Source organism: Cherax quadricarinatus, chromosome 75 (genome assembly GCF_038502225.1).
Source record: "Cherax quadricarinatus isolate ZL_2023a chromosome 75, ASM3850222v1, whole genome shotgun sequence".
NCBI lineage: Eukaryota > Metazoa > Arthropoda > Malacostraca > Decapoda > Parastacidae > Cherax > Cherax quadricarinatus.
In genome coordinates, this window is record NC_091366.1 from 13,199,301 (window position 1) to 13,221,943 (window position 22,643).

The following is a 22,643-nucleotide window of genomic DNA, read 5'->3' on the forward strand; positions in this document are numbered from 1 at the left end:
CAATGAAAAGCAGGGGTGTCACTAGCACGTTAAGAGACAACATAATAAGCGTCAGGGGCCCAAGACTGTTCAACTGCCTCCAAGCATACACATGAGGGATTACCAATAGACCCCTGGCAGTCTTCAAGCAGGCACTGGACAAGCACCTAAAGTCGGTACCTGACCAGCCGGGCTGTGGTTCGTATGTTGGATTGCGTGCAGCCAGCAGTAACAGCCTGGTTGATCAGGCCCTGATCCACCATGAGGCCTCGTCACAGACCAGGCCGCGGGGGCGTTGACCCCCAGAACTCTCTCCAGGTAAACTCCAGGTTACTTGTTCTTGCGTATTTCCTCTTATCGCCATGAGGAAGTGGAACAGAATTCTTCCTCCATAAGCCATGCGTGTCGCATGAGGCGACTAAAATTCCGGGCTAGTAACAACTTCTGTATATGTTACTAAAGTTAAAAAGAGAAACTTTTGTTTTTCTTTTTGGGCCACCCTGCTTCAGTGGGATGCAGCCGGTTTGTTGAAAGAAGATCTTTATTTCTACAAGTACATGTACAAATTATACAGACCATAGCTAACATCAGTGATATACTACTGCGTATATAGAAAGCCGCTTCTTATGCAGAGCATTTTGGGCAAATTAGGTCACTTTTGTCCCAGGATGCAACCCAGAACAGTCGGCTAACACCCAGGTACCCATTTTACTGATGGGTGAACATAGACAACCGGTGTAAGGAAACACGCCCAATGTTTCAACCCTCCCTGAGAATCGAACTGAGACCCTCACCATGTGAAGTGAGCTTTTATACAACCATCCACAGGATAAATATAGGATGCACGATAATCTAGCCACTTCAGTGGAAAAATCTAAAATCCTCAGGACAATCTCGTTAATGGGCTAGCAACAGCCTAGACAGGTTTCAGATTACCCCACCTAAACATGCATTTATAACCTGTTCCAGTATCTCTATTCACTTCTGAGTTGTTCCTTTATACAGTATTATCTTTTGCTTTAAAATGTGAAAGGCACAACAAATGAATAAATATCATACAAAATGTTAAATAATAAAAATGGGTCAAAGTTAATTCAGAAACAAATATTTAATTTAGATTTCTTGGGGAAGGGGAGAAGAAGAATCCTTCCTCTGTAAGCCATGCATATCATAAGAGGTGACTACAATGCTGCAACCAAGGGGCTAGTAACCCCTTCTCCTGAATAAATTACTAAAAGTAAAAAGAAGACAAACTTTCTGAAAGTGTTGCTTCTTTTTCAGGTCACCCTGCCTGAGTGGGAGACAACCAGTGTGTTAAAAAAAATGAAGAGTAGAATTGGAGTACAACAGATTCTATACAAGAAAATACTGACTGACTAGTACAATACAGTAGAGTACAGAGCATTTCTTTTAATCAATGACTTTTCTTTATTAAAAATTTAAAATTTATTTTGGAAAGTCAGTGTTATACTGTATTATGCTATCCTGGTTTTCAAACTCTGCATAGCTATTCATTTCTTTTGAACTAAATATACAACAGAACTCTCATTTCGCTCCTGGAGAGCGAAACGTTGCCACAATAAATGTCACATTAGTTGCACTTGTGTCCTTTTACTTTACATATTGTCGGTAATTCTACCAACTTTATTACAACAGAACTCTCAAATTCAATGAGGTTAGGTTCCTAGAGGCCCGTCATGAATCTAGAATCTGGAAATACCCTGCAGAACTTCCTTTGCTTACAAACAACATTGTAACTGTATTAATTTATATTGTATGTGTGAAACTGATATTAGCTTTAAGACAGACAGGCTGAAATATAATAGAGTAAAATTATGATTTAAGGGACCCTGATTTAATAGATTTCTGATGTAGTGAACAAAATCTGTAGCTGGATTCAAAATTTTTCATTGTCCTTAAGTCCGCTAGTAGGTAAAATCATTTCAGATTTAATGAACAAGGTCCATTACATCCAGAACTGTTCAATACTTCATAATATTCTTGTAATTCAAATTTAATGGACAATCAGTGTTAATGAACACTCTGTCCTCCCTATCAGTACATGTATACATGTACATTAAACTGAGGCTTCATTATCACTAAATTCTGCCTGTAAGCTTTTTACAGATTATGAGTTCATTTTCTTCATGGGGAAGTGGAACAGAATTCTTCCACTGTAAGCTATGCATGTCATAAGAGGCAACTAAAATGCTGGGAGCAAGGGGCTAGTAACCCCTTCTCCTGTATACATTACTAAAGTTAAAAAGAGAAACTTTTTTTTTTATTATTATTATCACACTGGCCGATTCCCACCAAGGCAGGGTGGCCCGAAAAAGAAAAACTTTCACCATCATTCACTCCATCACTGTCTTGCCAGAAGGGTGCTTTACACTACAGTTTTTAAACTGCAACATTAACACCCCTCCTTCAGAGTGCAGGCACTGTACTTCCCATCTCCAGGACTCAAGTCCGGCCTGCCGGTTTCCCTGAACCCTTTCATAAATGTTACTTTGCTCACACTCCAACAGCACGTCAAGTATTAAAAACCATTTGTCTCCATTCACTCCTATCAAACACGCTCACGCATGCCTGCTGGAAGTCCAAGCCCCTCGCACACAAAACCTCCTTTACCCCCTCCCTCCAACCTTTCCTAGGCCGACCCCTACCCCGCCTTCCTTCCACTACAGACTGATACACTCTTGAAGTTATTCTGTTTCGCTCCATTCTCTCCACATGTCCGAACCACCTCAACAACCCTTCCTCAGCCCTCTGGACAACAGTTTTGGTAATCCCGCACCTCCTCCTAACTTCCAAACTACGAATTCTCTGCATTATATTCACACCACACATTGCCCTCAGACATGACATCTCCACTGCCTCCAGCCTTCTCCTCACTGCAACATTCATCACCCATGCTTCACACCCATATAAGAGCGTTGGTAAAACTATACTCTCATACATTCCCCTCTTTGCCTCCAAGGACAAAGTTCTTTGTCTCCACAGACTCCTAAGTGCACCACTCACCCTTTTCCCTTCATCAATTCTATGATTCACCTCATCTTTCATAGACCCATCCGCTGACACGTCCACTCCCAAATATCTGAATACATTCACCTCCTCCATACTCTCTCCCTCCAATCTGATATCCAATCTTTCATCACCTAATCTTTTTTTATCCTCATAACCTTACTCTTTCCTGTATTCACTTTCAATTTTCTTCTTTTGCACACCCTACCAAATTCATCCACCAATCTCTGCAACTTCTCTTCAGAATCTCCCAAGAGCACAGTGTCATCAGCAAAGAGCAACTGTGACAACTCCCACTTTATGTGTGATTCTTTATCTTTTAACTCCACACCTCTTGCCAAGACCCTTCTCTTACCACCCCATCTAAAAATATATTAAACAACCACGGTGACATCACACATCCTTGTCTAAGGCCTACTTTTACTGGGAAATAATTTCCCTCTTTCCTACATACTCTAACTTGAGCCTCACTATCCTCGTAAAAACTCTTCACTGCTTTCAGTAACCTACCTCCTACACCATACACCTGCAACATCTGCCACATTGACCCCCTATCCACCCTGTCATACGCCTTTTCCAAATCCATAAATGCCACAAAGACCTCTTTAGCCTTATCTAAATACTGTTCACTTATATGTTTCACTGTAAACACCTGGTCCACACACCCCCTACCTTTCCTAAAGCCTCCTTGTTCATCTGCTATCCTATTCTCCGTCTTACTCTTAATTCTTTCAATAATAACTCTACCATACACTTTGCCAGGTATACTCAACAGACTTATCCCCCTATAATTTTTGCACTCTCTTTTATCCCCTTTGCCTTTATACAAAGGAACTATGCATGCTCTCTGCCAATCCCTAGGTACCTTACCCTCTTCCATACATTTATTAAATAATTGCACCAACCACTCCAAAACTATATCCCCACCTGCTTTTAACATTTCTATCTTTATCCCATCAATCCCGGCTGCCTTACCCCCTTTCATTTTACCTACTGCCTCACAAACTTCCCCCACACTCAACTGGCTCTTCCTCACTCCTAGAAGATGTTGTTCCTCCTTGCCCTATACACGAAATCACAGCTTCCCTATCTTCATCAACATTTAACAATTCCTCAAAATATTCCCTCCATCTTCCCAATACCTTTAACTCTCCATTTAATAACTCTCCTCTCCTATTTTTAACTGACAAATCCATTTGTTCTCTAGGCTTTCTTAACTTGTTAATCTCACTCCAAAACTTTTTCTTATTTTCAACAAAATTTGTTGATAACATCTCACCCACTCTCTCATTTGCTCTCTTTTTACATTGCTTCACCACTCTCTTAACCTCTCTCTTTTTCTCCATATACTCTTCCCTCCTTGCATCACTTCTACTTTGTAAAAACTTCTCATATGCTAACTTTTTCTCCCTTACTACTCTCTTCACATCATCATTCCACCAATCGCTCCTCTTCCCTCCCGCACCCACTTTCCTGTAACCACAAACTTCTGCTGAACACTCTAACACTACATTTTTAAACCTACCCCATACCTCTTCGACCCCATTGCCTATGCTCTCATTAGCCCATCTATCCTCCAATAGCTGTTTATATCTTACCCTAACTGCCTCCTCTTTTAGTTTATAAACCTTCACCTCCCTCTTCCCTGATGCTTCTATTCTCCTTGTATCCAATCTACCTTTTACTCTCAGTGTAGCTACAACTAGAAAGTGATCTGATATATCTGTGGCCCCTCTATAAACATGTACATCCTGAAGTCTACTCAACAGTCTTTTATTTACCAATACATAATCCAACAAACTACTGTCATTTTGCCCTACATCATATCTTGTATACTTATTTATCCTCTTTTTCTTAAAATATGTATTACCTATAACTAAACCCCTTTCTATACAAAGTTCAATCAAAGGGCTCCCATTATCATTTACACCTGGCACCCCAAACTTACCTACCACACCCTCTCTAAAAGTTTCTCCTACTTTAGCATTCAGGTCCCCTACCACAATCACTCTCTCACTTGGTTCAAAGGCTCCTATACATTCACTTAACATCTCCCAAAATCTCTCTCTCTCCTCTGCATTCCTCTCTGCATTCACCCTGCCTCGGTGGGATATGGCCGGTTTGTTGAAAGAAAGAAGAAAGAGTTTATTTTGAGTTTCAGAGGTCATATGTCTTTGTTTCATCCTCATTAATATTGATATTAATTTGAAAAAATGGCCAAAAATAAAGGACATTTGGGTAAAACAAAATGGAACCACCAAATAAAAACAAATAAGTGAAAATATGTGCAAGAGACACTTCGGTGTACATGTTGGATAATGAAAGCAAGTGAATTTTGACAACTGCAAATTAGGGAATCTGACTGCAACTTAATGGAGTTTATTTTGACTAAATGTGAGAAGCTGACTTTCATGTTTGTATTTTTTAAGTGTACAGTAAGCTCACTTAATAAGAGTACTCTATATAGTAAATTGTTTGTAAATGTAATAGAAAAAATTCACCCAATACTGAATAGCACATGAAAAGGCCTCCATAGTACTGTACATGCTATTCAATTTATCATGAATATTTTCAATTGTATTTACAACAAATGACACTATATAAGTGTTTTATACAAGTGTTTACTGTATCAAAACAAGATAAGTGAAGATGTTTGGATTAGTCGACTTCATTAATACAGTTCCATATAAAAAATTGTACTGTATGAGAGTGATATGAAAGCTCACAACACTTTCATAAGCAGTGTAATCATAATCATAAAGCTGGAGATTTGATTTAAGTTGTAATAAACTAACTTTACCTATGCATGTGTCACTTACTTAGTTACACAGTGAGCAGCAGTAAGAACCCACTGAGTGCCAATGAGTGCTCCACCACACAGGTACTGGTTTAGGGAGTTGATGAGTGCCACTTGCCAGCACCACTCTCCAGGAAGGGCATCCTCCCCTCCCACCACTCGTCCAAGTCTCTGAGTACCCTTCACACCACACACGTACTTGTTCCTTACTGACACTTCCGTTGTGGGTCTGATCATCACTTTAGCCTCTTCTGCACACATACACAAAAATTTTGTTTATAAAGTTATAAATTGGCAAATAATAATAATAATAATAATACATAATAATAATAATAATATAGTAATAATAATAATAATACAGTAATAATAATAATGTGCTTTATTCTCTGAAAAAGGGTACAATTGATACATGCACAGATTTATGGCAGAATCAAACTAAAACTACTTAAATTCCCTAAAATATATAGTTGTGATTTAAGCTAGTGAGTTTAATACATGGCAGTGACTGGTTTAAGGAAAAAAATACATTATAAAATCTGGTCACTGCTGATAAGTGGAAAGGACCAATTGGTAATACTGTGTTACTTATATACAGTGGACCCCCGGTTAACGATATTTTTTCTCTCCAGAAGTATGTTCAGGTGCCAGTACTGACCGAATTTGTTCCCATAAGAAATATTGTGAAGTAGATTAGTCCATTTCAGACCCCCAAACATACACGTACAAACGCACTTACATAAATACACTTACATAATTGGTCGCATTCGGAGGTGATCGTTATGCGGGGGTCCACTGTATATTCTTTCTTTCTTTCAACGAACTAGCTGTATCCCACTGAGGTGGGGTGGCCCAAAAGGAAAAACGAAAGTTTCTCCTTTTAAATTTAATACATAGAGGAGAAGGGGTTACTAGCCCCTTGCTCTCGGCATTTTAGTCGCCTCTTACGACATGCATGGCTTACGGAGGAAGAATTCTGTTCCACTTCCCCATGGAGAACTTATATATGTCAAAAATTATTAGTATTTTGGACAGAATAAAAATCACGATACAGTGGAATAAAAAAAAAATAGTACAGTGGTCCCATGAGTTATAATATCAATTTGTTCCGATGACGAATCATAACTCAAACCCAAAATACATGGTTTTATGATAATTTGTTCTAAGACCTAGGAAGAGCAACTTTTACTGTAGCTTGGACTTGCACACTCACAGATATAACTTGCAGTTACTGTATCTTTCATCTGTTTCTCTCTTATGTACAATGACAACAGTCTTTCCATCTCTATGATAATTTCTCTGCCTTTTTTTCACTAGCTTAGATTCATCAACCACTTTAATATTCTTTATATCTTTTCTGCTTGATAATAGTAGAGATTATTAATTGCGGAAAGCCATGCTCAAGCATCAATGTAATTGTTTATATATATATAAATGCTCTAAAAAACTGACATTAATAATTAAGGCTCTTGAGCAACATTTGGGACTCTTTATTCTAGAAATGTTTTGCCAGCCAGTGGCTTCTTCAGTCCAATACAAAGAAGAATGGTGGAACATGAGGAGGAGTTTGAGGTAATCAGTCTCTCAACCTGGAGTTGATGTGTTCTGTTCATCAATCTTATTAAAGTACCTTTTATCAAGATTACCGAACTAAATTTTTTACACCCCTGGGTGTTAACTGATTGTTTGGGTTGAATCCCAGGGGATGGTAGTATACCTCAGAACTGGGCTTTGAAGTGCTCTGCATATTTTGCCTGAAATTCTCTGTATACTAAGGGGCTTTCTGCATGCACACCTAAATGTCACCCACTTCTGTACAAACATTGTATCTGGCTGAAATAATAAAAAATCTTTAATCTTTAGCCTGTAAAATTGATTTGTGTAAAGAATAACAAGAGCTGATATTTAAGGTTATCATTACCTCGTGTAATATTTGACAATGGAGTATATGGGCGCTCGTGTTGTTGCTCTGGCTGGTATTGTTGGTATGGAGGCTGTTCGTAAGGTGGTTTATGGGAAGGCTGCCCATATGGTGGATGTTCATATTGTGGATGCTCGTATGGAGGTTGTTCATAAGGTGAATGCTCGTATGGCGGTTGCTCATAAGGCTGTTCATAGTTATGATGCTCAAACTGGGGTTGTTCATACACTGGTTGCTCATGAGGTGGCTGCTCATATGGAGGATAATTTGAAGTGTCAAACGAACTTTCTTCATACACAGTGTGTTCATATCCAGGTTGGCCATAAGACTGAATGTAAGAGCCTTCATAAGGATGAGACAGAACTGTGTCATTCCTGGCAGTGTTTTCAATTTCTTCATACCGGAGAACATCTCTGAGAGCAGATTTAGGTGAGCAACATTCTGTCTTGGGTTTACTGCATAGGAACAGGTCTGTCATCTCAGCATTACCTGAAACAAGAGACCAAATATTACCTGTACTTTGCATTCCATGGTGTGTGTGATATAAGCACAATCATATTGTATGCTGTAATGTATAATTATTAGATCCTGTATGTCTTCAACACTTGTGTATGCATATCTATATTGGATGTACACACATTGCAAAATGGCAAACTGAAGCACAAATGATATTCAGCACACATACTGTGCTGATATTAAAAAATCACTCTTACAACTAGAAATGCTTCACTACAAATGCACCAAAAGCAATATGACAAGATAACATGTATCCATGTGTGCTGAGAGAAGCAGAACCACTGTGTAATCTAATAGTAATGATATTCAGTCAATCTCTGCAATCAAGACAAGTGCCAGAAAACTGGGAAAGATGGCAAATGAGATCCCCATATTGTACAGCATATAAAAAAGAGGATAAACAAAAGGCAGTGAAACAGAAGCCTGGCATCTTTAACATTCATACTGTCAAAGTTATGAAGAAGATAGTATGAAAAAGAATACTGGAGAGATTCCTTAGAGAAAACCAGCATGCATTTAGGAATGGAAAATCCTCTTTGAAATCTTTTGTTGTTTTATGGCAGTCACAGAGATGACAGAAGAAAGATGGGGCTGGGCAGATTTCATCCTTTTGAGCTGCAGGAAATCATTTGACAGTACCACACACACAAGATATGTCCAGGAATTAGAGAAACAGGCAGGGTTCTAAGGCAGAGTGCTTCAGAGGGTCAGGGATTACCTGAATGGAAGAACACAGTGACAGAAATGAGATACTGGGATGGGAGAGAGTATTAAATGGGGTTCTGCAAGGATCACTACTGTTCCTAATATACATGAATGATCTACCAGAGGGAACTGCAAGAAGATATTGATACTGTACTTCATACAAAGTAGGGGCAAAAACTTGAGGTCATGTAAAATCAACACCTCAGGGAAGTTTCAGTTTAATATGTTTATTATGCACCCCATACCCATCCTGTGGGCAGTAGTCAAAAGATTACAGAGGTACATAATGGGTCCAGAGACTGGGCCCCAAAGTTTTGATAGCAGATCAAGTTACAAAGGTAATGAACTTCAGGTAGATCTGCTCACAATCATGACAAGTTACAAAGGTATTTACAGATTACAGAGGTATATAATGGGTCCAGGGACTGGGCCCCCAAAGTTTTAATAGCTGAACTAGTACAAAGGTAATGAATCATGTAAGTAAATTTAGTTACTTACATTTATACATGGCTACAAACATGAACAAATTATAGAGTAATTAGCATTTTAGGGAAAGGAAGCTAAAAGTGATTGTAAGGAAAAAGTCAGAATGGGGAAGAGTAACTAGCAGGGGGTTTCATAAGAATCAGAATTAAAAGCAGTACTGTTTATGGTTTATGTGAATGATATACCAGATGGGAGCAAATCTGATATATCCCTATTTGGTGAGGTGATAATCCTAATGCAAAGGCTAAAAAATACACGAGGACAGAAAAAGGCTACCAATGGATCTGGACCAACTGTAAGCTTGGTCAGATAAAATGTTGCTTGAATTCAACCACAGCAAATGAAAGATTATGAAGATTGGGGAAAAGGAAAGGAAAGAACCAGACATGGAGTATAAACTTTGAATATATATAAGAAAGAAGGAACACTGCAGCAGGCCTACTGGCCTGTCAGGCCCAACTCACACCCATTCATGTATTTGTGTAACTACACAAAGCTTTAGCTTCAATGACGTTACTTGGGCTCTTTGTGCAACATAAGTCAGGCCCATCTTGGAGTATGCAGCACCAGTATGGAACTAACACCTCAAAAAAGCATGTTTCTTTGTTAAAGAAACAAAGCTTTTTCCAGAGCTAAGGGGCATGAGTTACGAGAAGGCTAAAGGAATTGAATCTAAAGGCAATTTAGGAAAGAAGAACCAGGAGAGATACAATAACATATAAAATACTCTGAAGAAGACTCAGATGAATCACAGAGATGTTAGGAAGTTTTTCTTTAGCCATAGAATTGTCAGGAAGTGGAACAGTCTGGAGAGTGTAGTTGAGGCAGGATCCATACAAAGTAAGTTTATTCAGGTATACACAAATACCGTTACATAGATTATCTTACACAGCATCATATGTGTAGAGAACCTAGGATAACCCAAAAAAGTCACCTTTAAGAAGAGGTATGATAAGGCTCATGGAGAAGGGAGAGAGTGGACCTAGCAGTAACCAGTGAAGAGGCAGGGCAAGGAGCATCGACCCCTGCAACCACAATTAGGTGAATATGGTAGAGAGTAACAGGCTGTTTGGGAGGCTGAGGCAAGTACTCAGGGACACAGCTGGAAGTTAAAGACACAGATGAGTCACAGGGATGTCAAGTATTTCTTCAGTTTCAGTGATTGGGAAGTAGAATGACCATGAAGTAGTGGAGGCAGATAAATGAGCAAAACACGTATTATGATTTCATCTATTATTATATTCAAAGGAAAGTGTTAATCCCATATGGGATTAACACTGAAGGGTAGCTTCATTTCACCAATAACAAGGGAACCCATGCCTCCACTCCACTGAGGGATTAGGATTTCAAGTAAGCTGTTAGAGTTCCCATACAAGACTTATAAGAAAACTACAAAATTTGTGAGGAATACAAAGTAAACTGCTATAAGGTATGAAATTTTTTAGCTGTGAGTAAAATGAAAACAGTAATGAGGAAAAATGTTCTCATGTCAAAAATTGTAATAAAGTTGGTAGAATTACTGACAATATGTAAAGTAAAAGGGCACAAGTACAACTAATGTGACATTTTTATTGTGGCAACGTTTCGCTCTCCATGGCTTGATAAAGTTCCTGGAGAGCGAAACGTTGCCACAATAAAAATGTCACATTACGTAGTTGCAATTATGTCCTTTTACTTTACATGTGAAATATGTTACCAGTGACACTCCATGAAAATCAGTACTGACCCAAATGTTTATAATTTACATAAATAATTTACAAGACAAACTGAAAAACTACAAATCTTATCAATGATGCAGAAATACTATGAAAAATAAATAACAAAGAAGACTAATTCTCTACAAGAAGACTTACATAAGACGAGGAGGCAAAGTGGCAAATAGATGATGGACTTAATGTGTTAAAGTGACACAGGATGGCAACAGAAGAAAATGAATATCCACATGTTGGATGATGAGTTACAAAGGTCCTTACCAAAACAAGTGAAAGAGAGGAATGGTTGTATGCAGGTACCAGGACATTCAGCTCGCAAATCTGGTGGCTCAGTTGTTGGTGCAGGTGTTGTGGTGGTAGTCGTGGTAGTAGTGGTAGTGGTGGTCGTAGTTGTGGTTGTTGGAGGTGGTGGTGGCTGAGTGGGTCGTGGTCTATAGGGTCTATCCACTGGTCTAGAAGGTGAAGGTGGTCGTGTGAAAAGTGAAGCAAACGTCTCAAATGCTTGGGGGATGGGTCTCTCTGGAGGAGGTTGTGGACGGTATGGTTCCCTCGCAGGTGGTGGTGGTGGCTGATATGGTTCCCTTGCAGGTGGTTCTGGCTGGTATGGTTCCCTTGCAGGTGGTGGCTGGAATGGTTCCCTTGCAGGTGGTTCTGGATGGTATGGCTCTCTGGCAGGTGGTGTTGGTTCATATGGTTCACTGGCAGGAGATGCTGGAGGTGCCGGGGTCTGAGTCTCAGCACGATTATCACAGCACACAGTTCCGTCCTTGCACCCAGAAGCCTTGATCAAAACTGAGGGCTGACTGCAAAAGGATGAAACCAGAGCAGGAAGGCAGTTACCCGGGCAGGGAGGTAGGGGACGAGTTGAGGGCAACAGCATAGGTTGGGATGTAGTTGTTTTTGTAGTGGTTGTAGGTACAGGTTCAGAGGAGTTGGTGGACGGTTTGGGTTTGGGTTGTCGTCTTTGGGTAACGCAACACCGGCCACCTCTGGGACATACACCAAAGCGGTCAATTTCATCACACAGAAAGGCAAAGAAGCCAGCAACACACGTGCCCTTGCAGCGTATCTCTTGTGGGATGTCTCTGGGTGGTTTGGTGGTAGGCACTGTGTGGCGGGTGTAGACTGTGGTGAGATGAGTGCTTCTGGATGTAGTGGCACTTGTGGTGATGGTAGTGGGTCTCTCTGTGCTTGTTCTCTCTTGCTCTCTCACATCCTGGGAATGTTATTGATAAAGACTAAAATATTTACTATAATTAACTTTCAATAAATTTTGATAGTGCTTATGCAAGGTTTATAAATTACAAAAGTTCCAACACCATAACTAATTATATTCATTATTACCAATTGGTTAATATAATTATAAACACTGCAATCAAATTTTATAAGAAAATACGTAATGAAAAATACAATGATAAGTCCTCACTCATCACTATGTAACAAAATTTCACTTTTGTCGTGTTTCTGGGAAATAAGCATCATTTCCTAATTCTTTATAACTAAATAAAATTTATTTTCATATAGTCGGACTTGAGTCCTGGAAATGGGAAGTACAATGCCTGCACTTTAAAGGAGGGGTTTGGGATATTGGCAGTTTGGAGGGGTATGTTGTGTATCTTTATATGTGTATGCTTCTAGACTGTTGTATTCTGAGCACCTCTGCAAAAACAGTGATAATGTGCGAGTGTGGTGAAAGTGTTGAATGATGATGAAAGTATTTTCTTTTTGGGGATTTTCTTTCTTTTTTTTGGGTCACCCTGCCTCGGTGGGAGACGGCCGACTTGTTGAAAAAAAAAAAAAAAAAAAAAAAAAAAATTTAAAAGAGCAATTTTGATCCCAGAACTTTGCTTTTGTGGTCAGGACACTTCTGGAACACTTTCAAGAAAGACTGATGTAAAACTATTATGCTTTAGGGTTTTGCTTGGCAAATATAAAAACAGGGGCTCACAAACCAGCATTCAGTTCAGCTCTGGCTACCTGAGAAGACACATCAGAAGAAATGACCGGCATCAAGAGGCAGCAATCATTCTCTAGATGTATTCTGCTACATATGTGGTCAATTCATTAAGGTAAGAGCAAAGAAGTTCTCTGTAACAGCATCTCAAAAAAATGTGTGAAGCTTACAAAGCATATTTTGGCATGCCAGTTGTGGACCAAGACAAGACCTGGGCACCTCATGTTGCTTGTGAACATTGTAAGAAAACATTGGAAGGTAAGAAAGTCATTAGTTATATGAAGGGTAAAATCTTGAATAGGAACATGTTTTAAATGGAATGTATATAAGAGAAACTAATTCTTATGTTCTTTTATAGGATGGTATAGAGGAGAAAAAAGAGCCATGAAGTTTGGTGTCCCTAGAATATGACATGAACCCACTGATCACTCAACCAACTGTTGCTTCTGTCTGGTGGATCCTTCCAAATGCCGAACTTGGAAAAATGCATCTGCTATTTCTTATCCAGATGTTCCCTCTTCTATTGCACCAGTACTACACAGTGCTGACTCCCTGTACCTACACCTCCAGAAAGAAGTCAACTGTCAGAAGAAAGCAGCAAATCAGAAATGAAAGTATACAGTCAACATGACTATGATCTCACAGATGCAGCTGTTGGGAGGAATCCTTACTACCCAAACCAAACAGACCTCAATGATCTTATCAGAGATCTTGGTATGACAAAATCAAATGCTGAGCTTTTGATTTCAAGGCTCAAGGAGTGGGACTTGGTGGATGTAAGTGTGCAAGTGACAAGCCAAAGAAAACATCAACATTTCTCAAGCTTCTTCACTAATGAAGACAGGTTGTGCTACTGTAATGATTTATCAGGCCTGTTTGATGCAAGTGGAATTACATGCAATCTGTATGAGTGGAGACTCTTTATTGACTGCTCCTTCAGAAGCTTAAAAGCTGTACTTCTGCACAACAGTAACAAGTATCCTTCTCTTCCCTTGGATCATTCAGTGCATCTTAAAGAGGACTACAACAGTGTCAAACTTCTACTGGAAGCTTTGAACTACTATAAGTACGGCTGGGAAGTTATTGGAGACTTAACCAAGGAGGTTTTACCAAGTTCCCCTGTTATCTCTGTCACTGAGATAGTAGAGACAGAGCAGCACATTACCAGAGGAAGCAATGGCCTCAAAGGGCAGAGTTCTCAGTAGGAAGACATAATATCAAACATAAACCATTGATGGATCCTCAAAAGCATCTGTTCCCTCCATTACACATCAAACTAGGGCTAATGAAACAGTTGGTTACAGCACTTGACAAAGAGTCTGCAGCCTTCAAGTGTCTTCAAGACTTCTTTCTCAAGATATCAGAGACAAAGGTCAAGGCTGGCACTGTCACTGGACCACAAGGCCAGTGATAAGTGCTCAGAATTTCCAAGCTCACAGAGAAGGAAAAGGAAGCCTGGGAGAGTTCTGTTGTTGTAGCACAAGGCTTTCTGGGCTTCTGGGCAACAACAAGGCTGACAATTATGTGGAACTTGTTGAGACCTTGGTAAAAAACTATGGTCAAATGGGCTGTAGGATGTCTTAAGGTCCATATATTTGATGCTCATCTTGACAATATCAAGGAGATATGTGAGCATGCTCAGAGAAGCAAGGGAAGCACTTCCACCAAAATATAATGGACTTTGAACACATATATCAGGGATCTTATAATGAAAACATGATGGCAGACTACATTTGGGAGCTTAAACGAGAAAGTGATGTGTTGCATGATCGCAAATCTAGAAAAACTACTCATTTTTAACTTTGTAAATATGTTTCAGAAAGTTTAAAATAAAATTTGTGTAAATTTTATTTATTTTATTATATATTTTTGTTTTACATCCAAAACTAGTAAAAAATATTGAACTCTAGCCATTTTTTGTCAAAAATTCATCCCGTAAGCCACACGAGCAAAGTTTAAAAGAAATACAGTGGACCCCCGCATAGCGAACTTAATCCGTGCAAGAGGGCTGGTCGTTATGCGAAATGTTCGCTATGCGAATTAATTTTCCCCATAAGAAATAATGGAAATAAAATTAATCCGTGCAAGACACCCAAAAGTATGAAAAAAAAATTTTTTTACCACAAAAAAATGTTAATTTTAGTACACACAAACTGAAAAAGGCATGCACAATTACATGACACTTACTTTTATTGAAGATCTGGTGATGATTGATGGGATGGGAGGAGGGGAGAGAGAGTGTTAGTGTTTAGAAGGGGAATCCCCTTCCATTAGGACTTGAGGTAGCAAGTCCTTTTCTGGGGTTACTTCCCTTCTTCTTTTAATGCCACTAGGACCAGCTTCAGAGTCACTGGACTTCTTTCGCACAACATATCTGTCCATAGTGGCCTGTACCTCTCGTTCCTTTATGATTTGTCTAAAGTGGTTCACAACAGTGTCATTGTAACAGTCACCAGCACGGCTTGCAATAGCTGTGTGAGGGTGATTTTCATCAAAAAAGGTTTGCACTTCAAGCCATTTTGCACACATTTCCTTAATCTTTGAAGTAGGCAATTCCTTCAATTTCTCTCTCCCCTCCTTTGAACCAGTTTCCCCAGGTCTGGCCTCTTGCTCTTGAAGTTGATCTATCAGCTCATCAGTGGTTAGTTCTTCATTGTCCTCCTCCACCAACTCTTCCACATCCTCCCCACTAACCTCCAACCCCAAGGACTTCCCCAATTCCACAATTGATTCCTCAACTGGTATACTACTCCTCTCAGGGTTAGCCTCAAACCCTTCAAAATCCCTTTTGTCTACACATTCTGGCCACAGTTTCTTCCAAGCAGAGTTCAAGGTTCTCTTAGTCACTCCCTCCCAAGCCTTACCTATAAGGTTTACACAATTGAGGATATTAAAGTGATCCTTCCAAAACTCTTTTAGAGTCAATCGAGTGTCTGTGGTCACTTCAAAGCACTTTTGAAACAGAGCTTTTGTGTACAGTTTCTTGAAGTTGGAAATGACCTGCTGGTCCATGGGCTGCAGGAGAGGAGTGGTATTAGGAGGCAAAAACTTCACCTTAATGAAGCTCATGTCCCCATAAAGTCGCTCTGCCACGTCTGTAGGATGACCAGGGGCATTGTCTAACACCAGGAGGCACTTAAGGTCTAATTTCTTTTCAGTTAGGTAATCTTTCACATTGGGGGCAAATGCATGGTGTAACCAGTTATAGAAAAATTCCCTAGTGACCCATGCCTTACTGTTTGCCCTCCACAGCACACACAAATTATCCTTGAGGACATTCTTTTGCCTGAACGCTCTGGGAGTTTCAGAGTGATACACTAATAAAGGCTTAACTTTGCAATCACCACTAGCATTGGCACACATCAACAAAGTAAGCCTGTCTTTCATAGGCTTATGTCCTGGGAGTGCCTTTTCCTCCTGAGTAATGTAGGTCCTGCTTGGCATTTTCTTCCAGAACAGGCCTGTTTCATCACAATTAAACACTTGTTCAGGTTCCAGTCCTTCAGTTTCTATGTACTCCTTGAATTCATGCACATATTTTTCAGCCGCTTTGTGGTCCGAACTGGCAGCCTCACCATGCCGTATCACACTATGGATGCCACTACGCTTCTTAAATCTCTCAAACCAACCTTTGCTGGCCTTAAATTCACTCACATCATCACTAGTTGCAGGCATTTTTTTAATTAAATCGTCATGCAACTTCCTAGCCTTTTCACATATGATCGCTTGAGAGACGCTATCTCCTGCTAGCTGTTTTTCATTTATCCACACCAATAAGAGTCTCTCAACATCTTCCATCACTTGCGATCTTTGTTTCGAAAACACAGTTAAACCTTTGGCAACAACAGCTTCCTTGATTGCCGTTTTCTTGCCCACAATAGAAGCGATGGTTGATTTTGGTTTCTTGTACAACCTGACCAGGTCGGTGATACGTACTCCACTTTCATACTTATCAATGATCTCTTTCTTCATTTCAATGGGTATTCTTACCCTTTGAGGTGTAGGGTTGGCACTAGAAGCTTTCTTGGGGCCCATGGTCACTTATTTTCCACAAACAGCACCGAAAACACTGTAATAATACGAAATATTCCGAGTGTATGCTTGAATGTTACCGCGGAGGCTGGCTGGTAAACAATGGGACGGGCGGCACATGTGAGGCTGGCTGAGGGCGCACATTGGACGCGTCTCGGACGAAGGTCGCTGAGCGGGTTTTTGTCCACTATGCGGGGCAAAATTTTAGCGAACAAAGCGTTCGCTATGCGGATTGTTCGCTATGCAAGGCGTTCGCTATGCGGGGGTCCACTGTAATTGGCATTTTCTGTTGTTTTGCAATAAAAGGAGTTGGAAAATAATACTAACTTGCCAGGAACAAAAAATTGTGTTACATAGTGTAATTTCACCTGTTTGCTAATTGTTAAGTATGCACACACACACACGTCGTGCCGAATAGGTAAAACCAGTCAATTAACAAGAATTCATTTAAAATTAAGTCCTTTCTAAAATTTTCTCTTATACGTTTAAAGATATTTTTTTCCTTAATGTTAATGTAAAAATTAATAATTTTGTACTAAAAAAAATTAGAAAACTTATGTAACCTTATTATAACAAGCTCAATTTAATTTAGAGTAATCCAACTAAATATATTTTAGATAAGTTTACAATAGTTTAATATTAAACACAATGAAATGTATTTTTTTCGTTAGGTTCAGAATGATTTTTGCAAAATTATTGGGTTTAGAACAGGTCGCTCCTGTCTGTCTCAACTATTGGATCACTACGACAAGGTCCTAAATGCACTAGAAGACAAAAAGAATGCAGATGTAATATATACAGACTTTGCAAAAGCCTTCGACAAGTGTGACCATGGCGTAATAGCGCACAAAATGCGTGCTAAAGGAATAACAGGAAAAGTCGGTCGATGGATCTATAATTTCCTCACTAACAGAACACAGAGGAAAGTCGTCAACAGAGTAAAGTCCGACGCAGCTATGGTGAAAAGCTCTGTTCCACAAGGCACAGTACTCGCTCCCATCTTGTTCCTCATCCTCATATCCGACATAGACAAGGATGTCAGCCACAGCACCGTGTCTTCCTTTGCAGATGACACCCGAATCTGCATGACAGTGTCTTCCATTGGAGACACTGCAAAGCTCCAGGCGGACATCAACCAAATCTTTCAGTGGGCTGCAGAAAACAATGTGAAGTTCAACGATGAGAAATTTCAATTACTCAGATATGGTAAACATGAGGAAATTAAATCTTCATCAGAGTACAAAACAAATTCTGGCCACAAAATAGAGCGAAACACCAACGTCAAAGACCTGGGAGTGATCATGTCGGAGGATCTCACCTTCAAGGACCATAACATTGTATCAATCGCATCTGCTAGAAAAATGACAGGATGGATAATGAGAACCTTCAAAACTAGGGAGGCCAAGCCCATGATGACACTCTTCAGGTCACTTGTTCTGTCTAGGCTGGAATATTGCTGCACACTAACAGCACCTTTCAAGGCAGGTGAAATTGCCGACCTAGAAAATGTACAGAGAACTTTCACGGCGCGCGTAACAGAGATAAAACACCTCAATTATTGGGAGCGCTTGAGGTTCCTAAACCTGTATTCCCTGGAACGCAGGAGGGAGAGATGCATGATTATATACACCTGGAAAATCCTAGAGGGACTCGTACCGAACTTGCACACGAAAATCACTCACTACGAAAGCAAAAGACTTGGCAGACGATGCACCATCCCCCCAATGAAAAGCAGGAGTGTCACTAGCATGTTAAGAGACCATACAATAAGTGTCAGGGGCCCGAGACTGTTCAACTGCCTCCCAGCACACATAAGGGGGATTACCAACAGACCCCTGGCAGTCTTCAAGCTGGCACTGGACAAGCACCTAAAGTCGGTTCCTGACCAGCCGGGCTGTGGTTCGTACGTTGGTTTGCGTGCAGCCAGCAGCAACAGCCTGGTTGATCAGGCTCTGATCCACCAGGAGGCCTGGTCACAGACCAGGCCGCGGGGGCGTTGACCCCCGGAACTCTCTCCAGGTAAACTCCAGGTAAACACATATTTTCGCTTGCCATATTCGGCAAGATGAGCGTTGCTGTTTAGGTCCAAACTGCAAGTTTTACCTTTTCGGCACAATATATACATGGCCCTTGTCGCTCCTCAACTGTCTGCTGAGACAGATAAAGATATACTCTGTGCTTGTTTTGTACTTCAATAACTGACAACTATACTCTCTTGTCTTGTGTTTACCAATGTTTCCAGCTCATAATTCAGTTTCCTTGATATATTATAACTGTTAGAAAGAAATATATACTATAGTGTTAATACAGTTATAGCATTTTTAACACACTGTGTCTCCCGTTAATGTATGGTGATCCAAAAAGAGAAAATGCATTCATTGTTGAATCCTGCTTTATTAAACTTGTGTTTAAACACATTAAGGTATTAATTTGGTACCTGTTATATCCAATCAACTAATTTTATGATGGATAATGTTATGGTGAATGTGGAAAGTGAGACTGGCATTACTGTGTACCAACCAACCTCTGTCTTCTCTGTCGACTTCTTAGGATTGAGGAGAACAAACTCTTTAGGTGGTTCATCAACGTCAAGAAAGAGGTCACCTGACACACAACATCGTAGTCCTGACCTACACAGCTGGTTGACATCGAGGGCAGCTTCACAGTACTCACTGATGCGGTTGGCCACACACACTCCAGGGCACACTCTCAAACCTGACCAGTGAAATAATTATCACCGGCACACATCACAATAGTCATTACAACTCATGACTGCAACAATGGTTTACTGCCTTCATGACAAATAATACATACACCTCATTTATAAAACTATACATCGAGTTTTTGCCAATGCACCCGAAAATTGCATTTAAAATTTATTAGTATGTACTATGAAGTTCTCTCTTAACGTGATATTCAATTTTTGGATGCGCTTTTTCAATTACAATTACAAAAAATAACACTATATAGAGGAAGTTTATAAGAAAACTTGTTGAATATCAACTAAAAAATACATGTATATTAAATTTTAAACAAATTGGAAATAGGTTAAATATAAATCCTAGATACTGAATAGGGATAAAAAAGACTTATTAAACAACTTGGAAAATTATACTTCAATGGAATAATAATTCATCAGGTTAAATTATTATTAGGAAGAGTCTTCACTGTAAGCCTACTCACTGCTGGAGGGAGCATAGGCTTGAGCCTTGGGTATGATGGTGGTTGGTACCTCAGTTGAGTACATTTCATCTGCCATAATATCCTCTTTTGTCTCTTTAAGCGGCTCTTCTTCACTTAGTCTCTCATCCAAGGGCTTTATTGTCTTATCCACAGCTGCATCTACTACGGGCTTATTGTCTTGTGGCAGGTGTATGCTTGGCGGCTCATGTGTGGAAGGAGGCTGGTGTGTAGAAGGCAGCAACGTAGGAGCATCTTCCTCAGCCTCGATTACTCCTCCCCAGGTGGATAGGCTCTCTGTTGTCTGTGATATTCAAACAATTATGAGCATAAATGTACTAAACTTACAAATATAGTATGTGCGTATATTCCTATGGCATATATAGTACTCGTGTATCAAATCAAATCAAAGTTTATTCTCTACGGATTACAATGTGGGGTTTACAGATTTTGGTTATTGTGTGGTTTACATGTAATAAAATACTAATTACAGAGGGGGCCACTAGAACACCTAGCAAGGCTAGGCCTTTCGGGCAAACTTAGATTAATTCTTAACCCTAAATTATTACAAACTGTGGAGTAAGTTGACTAAATCTATAACCCACTATGATAACATGAACATAGATAAGTATGTTTATGGAGCAACTTGCAATGTGAACAGACTGACTGATGTTGTAGTGGCCAGGCTTAGGTTTGGTTACAAGTACTTCTGGCAGTTTGGGAGACACACAGATGATGATCAAACTAAATGTAAATTATGTGATCAGGCATATGGTCACTCTCTTGAACACTATGTGCTTAATTGTCCACTTATTGAGGAATACAGAGACAGACAGTATAATAACCTATGTGACATGTCAAGATATCTTATTAATGAAAATAAGATACCAGATATACTAAGCAAATTTCCGAAATTTGCTTGTAACAGATAAGTGAACTATAGATATGTAGATATAAATCCATATGTATTCCAGTTAACCCTTTGGGGCCTAGTTCCTAGGCCTTTTGTGTATCCATATGCTCTTGCGCTACCGTCCACAGGATGGATATGGGGTGCACAATAAACTAGCCACTTCGGTGGCAAAATCTAATCTAATACTAAGTGACTAAATACTAGTTTGAGAGATGTGAATGCTTTTGTTTTGGCACAATGCATAGTTTCTATATTGGAGTATCACAGGGAAACTTGTGACTAGTTAGGAATCATAGGTATGGGTAAAGCTTTTAAAGCCAAATATTTAGGCAAAAAAGTAGTAGAATCTACTTATTCAGGGTCGAGGGGTTAAAATCCATATCCATGTAGTATAGTAATCACTGCTCGCAATATTTTGTTTGTAGGAAACACCAGGCACCAACTCTGGTCAAAGTTTGGATGACACCGCCTAGACATTTTCATAATTACTGTCACCTTTCTTTTCCTCACTTTTAGTATGCTAAGTTTTGAGTACCATCGCTGATGTGTAATGAAAAGGAAGGAATGGAGAAGGTCATACATATACTGTGACTGAAATCGTGTGTGGCAGCAGTACCCATGTATTAGAAACTACAGCACTGCTAGAATGATTAAACTAGGTGTCAGGATATGAAGCAAAACCTTGACATTATGGTGCTTAAGCTTTTACTTGGGTATTTCATATAACAAATACTTTTTTTTTTTTGTAAAAGATTTTGAGGGCACAATGTTATGGGTATAGCCTCACTCCACAAAGGGGGCAGTAAAGCAATTGCAAAGAACTATAGACAAATAGCGCTAACATCCCGTATCATAAAAATCTTTGAAAGCGCTCTAAGAAGCAAGATCACCACTAACCTAGACACCCATCAGTTAAATAACCCAGGGCAACACAGATTTAGAGCAGGTCGCTCCTGCCTGTCCCAACTACTGGACCACTATGACAAGGTCCTAGATGCTCTAGAGGATAAACAAAATGTAGATGTAGTATACACAGACATTGCAAAAGCCTTCAACAAGTGCAACCATGGTGTAATAGAGCACAAAATTTGTGATAAAGGAATAAGAGGAAAAGTTGGGAGATCTGTAACTTCCTAACAAATAGAACACAAAGAGTAATAGTAAACAGAGCAAAGTCTGAGGAGGCTATAGTGAAAAGCTCTGTTCCACAAGGCACAGTACTCCCATCCTGTTCCTCATATCTGACATAAACAGAGATGTAAACCATAGCTCCGTGTCTTCCTATGCAGATGACACCTGAATTTCCATGACAGTGTCCTCCATCGAAGACATTGCAAGTCTCCAAGCGGACATCAACCAATCTTTAACTGGGCCGCAGATTATTATTATTATTATAATCAAGGGGGAAGCGCTAAACCCGGAGG

The 22,643-nt window shown here is 39.7% G+C and overlaps 1 protein-coding gene across 3 annotated transcripts in view; it reads right to left on the reverse strand.

Moving 5' to 3' along the window:
- LOC128691788 (protein masquerade-like) overlaps positions 1-22,643 on the reverse strand; it is a 143,493-nt gene that overhangs the window by 18,454 nt on the left and 102,396 nt on the right. For all 3 annotated transcript variants that reach the window (XM_070101062.1, XM_070101064.1, XM_070101063.1), the window contains 5 exons: positions 20,310-20,610; positions 19,651-19,841; positions 11,402-12,356; positions 7,722-8,210; positions 5,826-6,054 (listed from right to left, as the gene is read on the reverse strand). In XM_070101062.1, coding sequence (XP_069957163.1) covers positions 5,826-6,054; positions 7,722-8,210; positions 11,402-12,356; positions 19,651-19,841; positions 20,310-20,610 — 2,165 coding nt within the window. The remainder of the gene's footprint in view (positions 1-5,825; positions 6,055-7,721; positions 8,211-11,401; positions 12,357-19,650; positions 19,842-20,309; positions 20,611-22,643) is intronic.